Source organism: Pteropus medius, unplaced genomic scaffold (assembly GCF_902729225.1).
Source record: "Pteropus medius unplaced genomic scaffold, Ma_sr-lr_union100, whole genome shotgun sequence".
Taxonomy (NCBI): domain Eukaryota; kingdom Metazoa; phylum Chordata; class Mammalia; order Chiroptera; family Pteropodidae; genus Pteropus; species Pteropus medius.
Genome location: NW_024354502.1, coordinates 28,993,738 through 29,009,303, shown reverse-complemented (window position 1 = coordinate 29,009,303; position 15,566 = coordinate 28,993,738). Strand labels below are relative to the sequence as shown.

Sequence of the window (15,566 nt, the reverse complement as noted above, 5' to 3'; positions counted from 1 at the left end):
GTGACTCTCTGCAGCACACACACATACATACACATTTGGAAAAAGTATAATTTTCTAAATACATACCTAAAATCACACCTGATTTTATCGCAGTTCCCAAAGTCATCTGTTAGAAAATTCACTTCTTCTGCACATAGGTAAGTAGAAGCTTTAGCAACTGAAAATATTAATAAAGTTCCAATTACTCATCTTAAAATAAAACATCAAAAAGTAAAAGTGTAGCAAATTAATATAGAGATATTTAGACAGCTGTAATGACCAGTCAATGTAATCTTCTACAAATTTCTGATATCATCCATTGGCTAACATCAGAAGTATTTTCAAGTAGGTAGTTTTTAGTAAGTGTTTCTAAGGAGAAGTGTTTCTCCTTCTAAGGAGAAGTGTTTCTCCTTAGAAATACTTACTAAAAACTACCTACTTGAAAATTACTACTACCATCGTACAGGAATGATTAAGAAATCAAACAGCCATTTGCTCTCTTATCTACAATTCTAATCATCTATTATTCTCTTTGTACCAATCACCTGGAATTTAACAAATGTTCTATTCTCTTTGTCCTGTACCTATTTGGTCTGTTTTACCTCTTGACATAATTCAAAATTGCTTTGATCTGCAATTTTATTTTCAAATTTGGATGTAAACAAAAAATACTTTTTATTGTGGCACAGTTTTCGTAGCATGGACTACTAATTTTAGAAAAAATGCCATTTAAAAATAAAGCCCAGAAAAAAGATATACATTTTCCAAACAACTCCACACACTGTCGATCCGGATCTCGGCATCTTCCCTTATAGCAAAAGGCAGTTTTATTACTACATGTTTCAAAATCAGCAGAAGTTATATCATTTAAACAAAATTCAGAATTTCCATCACAAAATTCTGTAAAATCACATGGATTAGTGCTTATCCGACATATACGTCCTCTTTCAGATATCTGTGAGACAAAGAAAAACAAATATTTTTTAAAGCACTAAACCAAAAATGTAAAAAATTGAAATAGGAGCATTTTGTTTGTAGCTATTATTTCCATTATTATTGCATTTTGAACTACTTAAAGATAATTATAAATTGACTTTAAAGTTCTAGAAAAATAGATTGGAAAGAACCCAAATGTCCATCGATAAATGAATAGATAAACTGTAGTATTTACATACGATAGAATATTTTCAGCCATATATAAGAATGGAAGATTGATATATGCTAAAGGTGAATGAACTTTGAAAACACTATATTAAATGAAGAAAACCTGACACCAAAAGTCACATATTGTTTAGTTGTATTTATATGAAATCTCCAGAGTAAGTAAATCCATAAAGACAAAATGCAGGTTGGTGTTTGACAGACACTGAGGGGAAGGGAGAAAAAAGAGCAAGTGCTTAATGGGTCAGAGGTTTTCTGTTTGGGTAATGAACATGTTTAGGAACTAGACAGAGGAGGTGGTTGTACAACACTGTTAATATACTAAGTCACTGACTTGTTCACTTAAAAATGGTTAATTTTATATTATGTGATGTTGACCTCAATTTTTAAAAAAGGCTTTAGTGAAAGCTTTCATAAGGCCATGGTCGTCCTGAATATTTGTTCAAGATAAATAGAAATAAGTGATACAAAGCTATGCATATTTATTTTTCAATTTTCAATTCTTGGGGACTAACTGTACTCCTGAAATGCTGTATAAGAGCAGATGCTGTCTTTACGATATTGTTAAAACATTGCTTAATAGACATCTCTTTCATTTTTGTCATTTCAAGTAATTTTCCTTTCAGGACCTACTAAACTTCTACCATGAGGGAGTTATAAGTCATAAACCCACTTCTGACTCAGGATGATACTCAGAACACTTCTCCCTAGACATAGTGATTGGTACAGTGGTGGGAACTTAGGATTAGCCATGGTTTCCTCCAGAACCAAGGACTAAAAAGCACATGTAGAAAAAGATCCCTCTACTCTTCTGAAATACTGTTCTATAACCTAGAAAGGCCAGGAGGTGGGCACAATGAGCTATCTATATCACTTACAAAGAAACTTTTTTTGAGAACTGTCAACAAAAAAAGCAAGGATACACAATAGAGGTACAGAATAAGAATTCTGTTGTTCCTGTTTGAAACAAAGATTCACCTGAGCATGAGCTAGACTCATCTTTTACTTAAGCTTCATAAGTGTTTGTTTTTCTTTGCTTGGCCATTCATCAAGATACAACTGACCAAAACATAATTGGTATTATACAGTACCAACTGCACTTTTTAAAATTACTTATAGGAATGTCTGAGTACTGATTAGAAATATGTTATTTACTGTGATGTTTCAGCAAAACAATTGATTAAACTATCGTCTTCCATATCTTCGCACTTGCATTTGTGTCCATCTAAATTCAAATTTTATTTTTAAAAAATTGGATCAAATCACTAAATTTCAGAAAAGCACCAGTGGAAACTAGGCTACTTAAAGTAGAGAAGAAAATAGGAGGCCTTTTATTTTTATGACCAATAATGAAAGAGAGTAGAGTATAACACACCTCTGATCATTTAAATGACAGCAGAAACCAAACTGATGTTATAACACATAATAAAACCAACGTACACTAATGTAGTACACTTAGCTGTTTCCCTAAAGCCTTGTAGCACCTTGTACTGTGAATTCTCACTAGACTAAATGTAGCAATTACCTCCACTTTAAAGAACTATCCTTTGGGATCTAGGTAAAAGGGAATGTACTGTTTAGAAAAGCCTTATTACTCAATAACATTTATTTGGAGACAGGGGTCAAGATGAGAGCTCTGGAAAATGGAAAAGTAACAAGGTTCAGTGCTAAGTAGAACGCCTATGCTGGTCTCTACAGTCGTGTACCTTGAAAACAAATATCCATTGGCTTTAATTAGTAGACAATAGATTTTTTAAAAGAACAATATAAAACAGAGTATTATAATGTTAGGAGAGATTTCATTGGCAGAGGAAAAATTAGATCTGGTAAGCAAAATATCTCATTAATTAGCTTGTATATTTATCCATCTGAAAGTGACTCAAAATAGATGAGATGCTACAATGAAGCAATCCATAGAAGACAAATCTTACCCCATGTCCTCTCAAATGTGTCTACAGAAAAAAACTGAATGGAAAACTTCCAAAGGGAAGTCAAGGATTCAGTTCACTTCCAGGCTAGAAGTCCTTGCCAAAGCTAGACTTCACGATTTTATATGATACATATTGCTAACTATTCTACATGGATTTATTCTCTACTGTTTTCAAAATGAGATTTTTAAAGAAATTACTGTCTTTTATTTGAATATTGCATGTCAAGTGTGTATTAAGTGGCTCATTCACAGTTCTGTCATATGTCGTTGGATGATGAAGAACTTCATTCAGGTGTGACCAAAAGGAATTTGTAACATCCAAATAATTTAGAATTGGTATTGAACGCAACAACTGCATAGGTCTTGAATAGAGACTGAAATGATAGAGCAGAAGGTGAAGCTGAGAAGTAGGTTGAAAAAGATTTAAGAACATTCTCTGAATTCTGAAACCAACTGTGTATGAATTGGGTACACAAAGTAACATATTTGAAATATGTGTAAAAATAAATTTTTTTAAAGCTATAAAAATGAATGCATAAGAACACAAAAAAATTCATGAAATAAATTAATGTAATATTTTAAATGTTTACCTGACAACTGTTTTTATCACAGCATGGTCCACTGCCACATTCTGACTTGCCGATCAGAGTACAATTTTCAGGATGACAGCATTTTTTATGACTACATTGCTAAAAGCAAATATAATCAAGTTAAATAATTAGAATTTTTAATCAAATAAATAATTTTGTTAAAAACATACAAAAGTTTGTCTCTAAGTTAATTCAATCACAGTATAGTTTTTACTTCTGTATTTATTTTTAACACCACTTCATTCTAACTTAATATATTTTCAATATGGGGGAAAAATGGTAATGAAATTATTCATGATTCCATGCTCAAGAAATTGAAATGTTAAAATTTAATACAATTCCTTTCAATCATCTTTGGTTTTGTAAAAATATGCACAATACATTTTTAGATTTTTTTTCATATAATACATCATAAGGACTTTTCCATAATATCAAGTCTTCTCAAGGTATCATTTGGGGAAGAAGCATGGTAGTGTGAGGGGTCCCTTTGATCTCTCCCCTTGAAACTACAGCAAGTTGAAAAGCTATAATTCAACAGAATATTCCCAGCCTAACAAACAAACACTTCTGAGAGAGCTGCACATCAAAGCATCTGAAGGTGAGCAAATAAGATGAACAAAGGAGGATGAAAGCAAGAAGAATGGAGACAGGTGAAGAGTGGAGACAGGTGCCATGGATGCAGCCTAGAGTCCCCAGGGAACTCGGGGAGGGGAAAAAGAATCAGGCTGAGGTGTGCACTCTCTCCAGCCCTGAGCATTCCTGCTTGAGTGATCAGTACATACTACTGCAGAACACAGTAATCAGGGCAGAAATGGAATATAGAGGTATGACAGCTATGTTCTAGCAGCCACCATTGCCAGGCAGAAAACAATCACAGAGCCTGGTTACCTCCCTCTACCCTTCCAAAGCTCAGGACCCCACACTCTCTCAGAGCTAGCAGTGGGCCCCAGAAGTAAATGTAGCAGCAAGTGTCTGGGAGACAGCTCATGAATGGCAGATGCACACTGCAGCTAATCTCAGCTACAGAGGTGAAGGAGCTGAGGTCTGGCAGTTGCCATTACTGGAGGAAAACAAAGCCACAAACACACCAGCGGCCTCACCCCAACCCCACCCCTTTTCACCCCCATCCACTGAGGCTGATCCTAGAAGGTGCTCTGGGACACCTCAGGCAGCACAACACTGCATCTGGCTGCTGTGGCAACACCAGGAGTTCAGGGGCTCCTCAGGTGCTTGGAACACCATTGCCTACCACATTCTCCTATGGGGGTGGAGCCCTGGGATCCAAGCAACCTGGTAAAAAGGAGAAATCCACCTCCCTAGGGAATAAAGGGCATATTTTTGTCCAGCAGAGATCCTGGATGCCCCGGCAGAGCAAGAGGCTTGTGAGACACATTCTGGGGCGGTGCAGCGGGGAGCGGGGGAGACTCTTCTTCAACTTGCACCACTCTTAATAATAAAATTTGTTTAAGCATAATTATTCCCATAAATGCCATCAAATACCATGAACAACCAAGGTAATAAGGCAACTCAGAAAAATAATAATCTCCCCAAAATAAACTTAAAGACATAAAAATATGTGATTTAAATGACAGAGAAATTAAGATTGCAGTTCTCAAAAAACTCAATGACACGCAATAAAACTCAGATAGGCAGTTTAATTAATGAGAAATAAAATCAACGAACAACAGGAATACTTTCCAAAGAGACTGAAACTTTAAAAAAGAACCAAATAGAAATTCTGGACCTAAAGAACTCGATAAAAGAGATGAAGAATGAAACAGCGAGCTTAGGAAATAGAGCTGACTAGATAAGAATTAGTGATAGTGAAGACATAATCTGGTAATGATGTAGATGGAAGGAGAGACTTGAGAGTAAAAAAAAAAAATTTTACACCATCAAAAAAAGCAGTATAAGAATAACAGATATGCCAGAAGGAGAAGGGAAGGAGAAGGGAACACAAAGACTATTCAAACAGTTGACAAGAACATCTCAAACCTATGGAAAGACCTAAATCCAAAAACCAAAAAGAATACTTAATTTCCTCAACCCAAAAAATCCTTCTCCAAGGACATGATATTAAAATTGTCAAAATTAATATCAAAAAAAATTCTTGAAGCAGCCAGGAATAAAAAGACAGTAACCTATAAAGATAAACCCATTAGAATATCATCAGAATTTTCAGAAGAAATTCTACAAACTAGGAGGGAGTGGAATCAAATGTTCAAACTATTGAAAGAGAGAAATTGCCAGCCAAGAATAATATATCCAGAAAAGTTCTCCTTTAGATGTGAAGAAATAAAGATCTTTTCAAACATACAGAACCTGAAGAAATTTTCCACCACAAGGCCTGAATTAAAAAAATATTAAAGAGTATTATTCTACCTAAAACAAAGAGATAAAAAGATGCAAAACTATGAGAAAGATGACTAACAGAGAGACAGAAAAGGAAACTGCAACCCTTATTCAGAAAAAGGATTTGTACACTTAAATATTACATAATAATTAAAGGAGGTAAAAGCATTTTAACCCATTTCCTGTTTGCCCTGAGAATATTCAATGGCAGAAAGTAACCCAACATGATAAAGGCCATATATAACAAACTTGAAGCTAATATCATATTTAATGATGAAAAACTAACCTTTTTTCTAAGAAACAAGACGAGGATGCCTGGTCTCATCACTCTTATTCAATATAGCTTTGGAAGTCCTAGCTAGAGTAATCAGGGAAAGGAAAGAAATGAAAGGTATCAAAATCAAGACTGAAGAAGTCAAATTGTCACCTTTTGCAGATGACATGATTCTCTATATAAAAAACCCTAAAGACTCCAACAAAAAAACTTAGATACAATAAACAAATACAGTAGAATTGCAGGATACAAAATCAATGTACAAAAATCCATTGTGTTCCTATATACTAACAATAAAATTTCAGAAAAAAAATGAAAAAAACAATTCCTTTTGCAATTGCAACAAAAAGAATAAAATACTTAGAAATAAACTTAACAAAAATATGAAGAAGCTATATACTAAAAACTACAAGACATGATTAAAAGAAATTGAAGAAGACACAAAGAAATGAAAAGATATTCCATGAAAATGGATTGGAAGAATCAATATAGTTAAAAAGCCATATTACACAAAGCAACATACAGATTTAATGCCATCCCCATCAGAATCCCAATAACATGTTTTAAAGAAATAGAACAAAAAACTCATCAGATTTGTATGGAATCACAGAAGCCCCCAAATAATCAAAGCAATCCTGAGGAAAAAGAATAAAGACAGAGGTATCACATTGCCTGACTTCAAATTATACTACAAAGCAACAATAATCAAAAAGGCATGGTTCTGGCAAAAAAACAGACACACAGACGAATGAACAGAATTAAGAGCCCAGAAATAAACCTACATATATATATATATATATATATATATATATATATATATATTATTATTATATATATGTAGGTTTAATATATATATATATATATATACGAGTGATATCACTCGTGTATATATATATATACATATATACATATATATACATATGTATATATGTATATATACATATATATGTATATATATGTATATATGTATATATATATATACACGAGTGAATAATTTTCAACAAATGAGCCAAAAACATACAATATGGAGAAAAGAAAAGAAAGCCTCTTCAAAAATGGTGCTAGGAAAATAGGAAAGCCACATGCAAAAGAATGAAATTAGACTGCTATCTATTATCATATGCAAAAATTAATTCAAAATGAATCAAAGGCCTAAATATGAGACCTGAAACAATGAATTGAACAGAAGAAAACATAGGTAGTAAATTCATAGATCATGAGTTTAGAGAGGATTTTATGAATTTGACCTCAAAGCCAGAGGAAGTAAAAGCAAAAATAAATGAATGGGACTATATCAAACTAAAAAGTTTCTGCACAGCAAAAGAAAAAAAAAATCAACAAGGCAAAGAGGCAACCAATTGAATGGAGAAGATATTTGCAAACAACACCTCCAATAAGCAGCCAAAATTCTAAATATACAAAGAACTCATACAACTTAACAACAACAACAACAAAACAATCCAGTTAAAAAATGGGCAGATGACCTGAACAGACACCTCTTTCAAGAAGACATACCAACCACTAATGGACATATGAAAAGATGCAAAACTTTACTAGCTATTAGAGAAATGCGAATCAAATCCACAATGAGATACCACTCACATCTGTTAGAATGGCTATCATCAACAGAACTAGTAACAACCAAGTGTTGGAGAAGTTGTGGGGAAAAAAGAACTCTTACACACTGCTTGTGGTAATGTAAATTGGTAGAGCAACAATGTAAAACAATACAAAGTTTCCTCAAAAAACTAAGACTAGAATTACCTATGACCTAGCAATCCTTCTTTTGGCTACCCAAAAAATTTGAAAATCTTTATCTGTAAAAGTATATGCACCTTGATGTTCACAGCAGCATTATTAATGGTGGTCTGGACATGGAAGCAATCAAAGTGTCCTACAATAGATGAATGGATAAAGAAGATGTGGTACATATATACAATGGAATATTACTCAGCCATAAAAATGGTGAAATACAGACATTTGTGACATGAATCGATCTTGAGACAATCATGCTAAGTCAGACAGAAAAAGTTGAAAGCTGTATGATTACCATCATACGTGAGATATAAAAATGAAAGCAACAAACAAGACAAGACAAACATACAAAAATTCATAGACACAGACATTAGTGGTTAGCAGACGAAAAAACAAGAGGGAAGGTAAAAAAGGGTAAAGAGGATGAAAGGAGATTTGACTTTGGGTGGTGAATACATAATGTAAAATACATATGATATATTATTGTATTATACACTTGAAACCTATACAATTTTATTAACCAATGTCAGCCCAATAAATTTAATTTAAGAAGCTATCATTTGGGGAATTTACAACAAGTTATGATTATGACAAAATAGAGGTTTCTAAATTGTAGTATTTTATTATTGTAAAACATGTTTCAAAGGAAAATTTTTGTCATTATTATTTTTATAGCTCCAAGAGTTTATGCGAAAGTTTAAGTCAAAAAGTTGTTAGGTCATAGAGTACAAAAATAGTAAGTGCCCTTAATAATGCATTCTGATTTCCTTCTTTCTATACAGTTATCTATTTAGTGCAAGAATGATGTTTTACTAGACTTACAATAATATTTTAAAATTAGTAAATAGGCAAAAATAATAAGCATTTATATGTTTCAATTTTATAATTTTTATTATTAATGTGTTGAAAATTTTACATATATGTGCAATCTGGTTTATGCTGTGTTTCTACGCATATAATTCTGTTGAAGTATTTTGTTTATTTACCTTGCTTGTAAGCACTTATACATTAACAATATACAGTTCAAAAAACTTGGCAAGTCAGAAGGAAAACAATATAAATGAATACAGCTCAGAATGCTTTGGTGATCTTGATCTGGACTATGACCACTTCCCTTACTCTAAGGTTGGATACCCATTCTACCAGGAAATCTTAACCTGAGATATGTCGACTTTAGAGGTAGACAGCATTTGGCCGAGATAAACTTTTGAAAATGGATATGGTTTCCCTTAGCCACATTTTATCAAATCTGGAGGTCTGCCTTTACTACCTAAGAAAAAATAAAAGTCTGTTGTAAACTTTCCTCAGACCCATAGCATCTACTCTGATTGGGGACCTATCACATCACTGATCCACTTGATGAAGATCACTAGGTGTTCCTTTGAACACTTCAGAATACTGATTCCCTCCTACAGGGTTCCTTCCTGTACTTACCTCTTTCTCACATTAATAATACTTACTTTCGGTTTCTTAAGAATTGGATCCTTACCTCATGTCAGCAAAATGCTGCTGCTGAGGTTGCTACAAATGTCTTGGAAGAAATGATTTTGCCCAATGTATTGAATCTATGTGTGCTATATTACAGCCAAACTGCTGTTCTCAGAAAAACTGCAGTCAGCTTGGCAGGGAATATTTAAATCCATTCAAGGAGTTTGTTCACCACAAGGAACACAAAATTGGTTCAGTCTTATATTAATTTCCTACTTCTGCTGTAAAATGTTACCATAAATTTAGTGGCTTAAATCTACATATATGTATTATTTTATAGTCCTGGAGGTCAAAAGTCCAAAAGGAGTCTTATTGGAATAAAACTAAGATTTTGGAAGTTCTGCATTCCTCCTGGAAGCTCCAGGGAAAGTCCATCTTGCTGTCTTATCCAGCTGCTAGAGGCCATCTGCATTCCTTGGCTCATGGATTCTTTCTCCATCTTCAAAACCAGCAGTATAGTATCTTCATATATCACTGTCACATATCCTTTGACTCCGACCTGCCTGCCTCCCTCTAATAAGAACCTTTGTGATTAAATTGGGCCCACACACATGATATAAGGTTATCTCTCTCTCCTCAGATCCTTAACTTGATCATAACTTCAAAGTTCTTTTTGCCAGGTAAGCCAACATATTCACAAATTATGGGGATTAGGACATGGGAAACTTTGGGGGTTACCATACCACATTTTACCACATGGTCTCCAAAGATTCATGCCCACCTCATAAGCAAAATACATGTGCTCCATCCCAAATTCACAAAAGTCAAAACTCATACAGCGTTAACTTAAAGATGCTCTGCTGACTCATCTCAATGAAGTGAAGGACAGTTGGGTCTGCAATTGCTCTCCCTTCCTCCTCCTGGATCTTCCTTCAGTTTGTCTGACTCTTGGGCTTGGTGAGTGTGAGTTAGGCTCCTTGACAAAGCCTCCATTATTGTTGAGCCATTTCCTGTAATGTCTCTCTCTCTCTGTCCTTATTCATATGTTATAAATATATACTTGTATATATATGTATTATATTTTCATAGTATTAACACATAAATATAAAAAAGAAATAAAAATTCCTCAATAATTTTTATGTGGATGACATGTTGAAATGATCCTATAATGGATATATATAATAGTCAAAATATATTATTATAGATTCACCCTATTTATTTCTTTTTACTTTTTAAGAATGTGGCTACTTGAAAATATAAAATACATAGTGGCTCACATTATATTCCTATTCTAAAAAAATAGTAATGAAATTAATAACTGATTTCAGCAAGACTGCTATAAAAAAGTCAAAATACAAATATCTAGTGCATTTTTATATATCAGTAAGAGAAGACAAAATTTTTCAATGTATGATTTACATTGAAAAATGTATGAAAAATATAGCAATAAAAATGTTAAAGTTTATCAGTGAAAGATCTTTATACTGAATACTAGAAAATACAATTGAGAGAAATTAAACAAATAAAAAATGGGGAAATATACATCCATTTTACTGAACTTTAAATTTATCTAAAGGTTCAACACAATGTCTTCTATCTTTTTGTTGGCAAAAAGTTAAAAAAACAAATCAGATATTCATACTAATATGCAAAGGGTCACATCACCCAAGATAATCATTAACTTGAATAACAATGCTGGGGGATATATAATATCATATTCCATGAAGTAATAGAAATCTATAATAATTAAAATAGTATAATATTAGCACAAGTGTAGAAAAAACAGAAAAACTCATAAATGTTTACTTGATCGATGACCAATATTATGATTCAGTGCAGGACAGGAATAACAATCTTTAAATAAATTATGATTTTCAATTTGATGTCCTTATTGTAGATACAAAAAAATTGTGGAAGATTGCATATCTAAATGTAAATTGTAGAAATATTTCCAAATATCTTTAGAGGAAAACATGTGAACATTTTTATGACATGCAAAGCAATACACATAAAATGGTTATCTGCTACTTTATAACAAATACTTAGTGGCTTAAAACGACAGCAGTCATTAATTATTTTATGGTTTCTTTGGATCAGGGATTTTGCAGTCACTCAGATTAGTATTTATGGATTTTGTTCTCCCAAAGATTAATATGGCTGCAATCATCTAACCACGTGTCTTGGTCTGGAGGATCTGCTTCCTCAAATGCTGAGAGGTTGGACAATCAAAATTAGTAAAAATACAGATTTGGGTCATTCATTTATAATTGTGATGCAATCAAGTTATATAGAAGTTTGTTCCTAATAATTAGACAGTTTTCATATACTCTAGGAAATACGGATTATCAAAAAAACCACCATGTATATGTATATCAAAGGCAGGTACAACAAAATTCAAAAACTAGTCATCTTACCAAGCACAACTGAAAAATAAAGATCTTAGCAAAAAGCCAAATAAAGCAATAACAAACCAAGGATTATGATTGATTCCATTCTGTGAAAACAAGTTAAAATAAATGAATTCCCCCTGATGCAAGGACTGAAATTAAATGAGGAGGTAAACAAATATACACATTTTATAATTTAGAGAACAAATGTAGTCACTTGGGAGGAATTCAGGAGATGGTATTATTGATGGTACTGATATTTGTGCTACAGAAAGTGGGTGCTGCTCTTCATGGTTACACAATGATGAAAATCTTATTTAATCCATGCTACACTTGCTCCATAAACTCTTCAAATTCAGAATGAGTCAGTTACCATATGCCCCATGTCTCCTCATCTTAGATATCTGATAAAATAACTCAGCATAAAAAAATAAAAAATAAAAAACCCTCTCCTTTGATATCACATCTATATTTATAAGACTATACGAGAAACGCAAAAACAAATATTTAGATGAAATATTAATGATTGTCACTAACCTCTGGAAGGCCACAATCACATTCCTCATGACTTTCCTTAAAGCTATTGCCACAACTTGATTCTCTTCCTTGGACGTTCACTTTTGAAATTGTTTGATTCTGAAGACATTTAAATTCAGGCTGTGAAACTATATGTTTAAATTCATCTATGCTGCAACTGCTAAAAAACTTTACACCACGGGAACGTCTAAAATTAAATTATATTACTTAGATAAATAAAATAAAATTAGTTGCAAAGTTACATTCTTCAATATAGCACTATTAATTCTGTATAACATCAGTTTCAAAAAAAAAGCCAAAAAGAGAGTGTGCTTTTATTTTTAATATAAGTCATAAATAAAAGCAATGAGTCCATTTCTATGGTAACTGAATAGAATAGAAATCCAACAAGTAGAGGAAGTTAAGATGAAATGAGCTGGAATATATTAAAATACAACAGTATTTGGCACACAAAAAGCTCTATTTAAGTATGACCTATTATTTATTATTTTTGTATTATTTCCAAAATCATAATTATAATCATTATAAGAAGCATTAGTGATCACTAAGAATATGAAATATACTAAGAAATTTAAATGAAATCTGAAAGAATAGAAGATAGTTGATTATGTTAATAAAAAAATCAGGAATATTTGTTCTTTGATAACAAAATTAATCAATTAAAATATCTACATATTAAGTATATAAAATACATAAGCCCTAGATTCCTTTTTCTTTTTAATTTCTATTCACCTAAATGTATGGTTTATTGAGTTTTTGTTTAATTTTGTAACAATCTCAAAGTTAGAGAAACAATACAAATGCAGTCCAAAGAATAAATTTTGTTTCCTGAAACAGTTAACCGTAAGTTGCCAACAAGATGTTTTGGTAACTCTAAATATTTTAATGTAGAATTCTTACATAGAAATAAATTCTCCTTAAACAGATATGTAAAACCAGAAAATATTGATACATTACTAACACCTAATCCTCAAATTTCTTTCAGAATTCCACTTCATCACAATACTATCACTTTACAGAAAAAAGAGCCAGTTCGGGGTCAATCATTGCATTTAATTTTCATGCCTTCTTATACTAGTAACCTATGGTTTTGTTGGATTTCATAACCTCAAAATTTTATGATTATAGGCTGATTATTTGGTAAAATGTCCCTCAATTTTGATTCATGAAATGTTTTCTCATAATTAGACTGAAGTTATGCATCTTGGCAACATATCACAAGAGTTTATTTCGCTGCCTCCTAACAAGTGGCACATGATTTTAATTTATTATATTAATAATAAAATTCTCTAAGATCAGATGATTAAAAGTATGTCTGTCAGTTAATAATTATTTAGAGAGAAGTACTTTGGTTTTATGGAAATCTCCCATTTCTAACTTTCCAATTTATTCTTTTCTGTATTTATATAAATATGGAATCATATCTTCCTATTTTACTATTTTACATTACTATCATTATTACTTATGACACTCAAATCGTCACATATTTAGCTATAAGGAGGCCCTTCAAACTGGCTTTTGTGTCCCTTTGACAAATCCACTATTCTTTGAACACCACCTTATATTCTGACACAAGATGTTCCAGGCTCACTTGCCTTTCTCTGCCTTAACCCTAGAATCAATCATCTCTCCAAGGTGCCCCCATTCCTCTTAGTAGAGAATGGTACTATAATTTCAAAAATATTATCTGAGTGCTACATGTCCTCATTGTTATTAGATTTTTAAAGGACAGACACCAAGGCTATACCAGCATCTTAAGAAAAGTTCAGTCCTTTTGCTCTCACCTGTGATCTGTATTCCCACCAATTTTGGCTCCTATAATGACATGAGCATACTGATATTTCAGTCTCAGTGGGGACAACTTTTTGGCATGTAGATTAGTCAAGTATTTCTGAGCTCTTTAGTTTGTAAGATTTTTATTTTATTTTTTATTTTATTATTATTATTCATTATTTTCTTTTTTTGGTGTCCGAAGTTTGTAAGATTTTTAGAGGTCTCATTGTGATTCTTTTACTTCCTCTTCACAGCTACCTACTGCATACAGCTATTATTTTGTCAGTGGATAGGCCTGACCAGCTGGTATCTTTGGTGGACTCCAGTTTTGGAAACAGATGCTTTTGCTTTTTTGTTTGTTTCATAGTTTTACTCTCTATTTTGTGAGAGAATTGGGGGAGACTAAAATACCGTCCTCCCCCTTATTCTTTAAACACAGTCCTCTCTAGGTAAGATTCCATACTATCCTGGTTCTTACCCTAATATTTCTTCATTTCTATTCCTACTCCTCCATGTCATTGCTTTTTCCTAAATTAGCCTATAAATAAATATGGGAAGTATGCAAAGCTATGCCTTAAGGCACTTATTTTCACCTTTTTCAATTTCTTTCTAAATGGTCTGTTCATAGTTGTAATTCCCATCAGTATGCTGATGGCTCCCACATTTCAGATCCCTTGTTCTCTGAGATCCTGACCCATATAATTGTGTAATTAACTCTAATGAATGACTCAGCACTCCTAAAGTAACGTATACAAACTGCCTCAAGATTAACCCCCTTTTTGTCTATTTCTAAAATATTTGCCTTTTTTCAATATCTGTAAATAAATTGTGAAAGCCAAAATCCTACAAATCATTCTGGACATTTCCCTCTCTCTCAGTCTTAATAAATTGCTATAATTATTATGAGAATCATCTCCCAAATATTGCTATATTGTTCTTCCCTCTGATATAAATTCATTTTAATTTTTATTGTCCATACTTCATAAATCAAGTAAAAATGTGTTTTGTTACATTGATCATAAAAATCCCAACTCCTGCATCACTATTACATGATCAGGCTCTTTTCTACATATCCTACATTACCTCCTGGACTTCTTCCCCTGAGACTCATTCCTCTTTAGCCTCATCGTATTTTATTTTCTTTTCCTTATGCCTTATATGTTCTTTTTTATAGTCCCAGCTATTTCTTTTGTTTTTCATTTTTATCTCTGGCCCATTCTCCAATCTCCTATTCCACTGTGTTGAGCTCTTCAAGCTTCTTGCTATCCAAGTATCACTCACTTGCCTACCCTGCAAAGTTTTCAACAAGTTCTTTACATGACCAGATTCATTCCTTCTCTTTCAGGTCCCATTATAATTATTCCTTCAGAGAAACTTTTGTAGACCACGTTATTAGAAAT

At 32.6% G+C, this 15,566-nt stretch overlaps 1 protein-coding gene across 1 annotated transcript in view; it reads right to left on the bottom strand.

Annotated features, from left to right (window-relative positions):
* Positions 1-15,566, bottom strand: part of ADAM18 (ADAM metallopeptidase domain 18) — an 80,374-nt gene that overhangs the window by 16,888 nt on the left and 47,920 nt on the right. Inside the window, exons 12-15 of the mRNA XM_039853766.1 lie at positions 12,394-12,580; positions 3,661-3,759; positions 739-934; positions 67-157 (exon numbers count right to left, since the gene is read on the bottom strand). Coding sequence (XP_039709700.1) covers positions 67-157; positions 739-934; positions 3,661-3,759; positions 12,394-12,580 — 573 coding nt within the window. The remainder of the gene's footprint in view (positions 1-66; positions 158-738; positions 935-3,660; positions 3,760-12,393; positions 12,581-15,566) is intronic.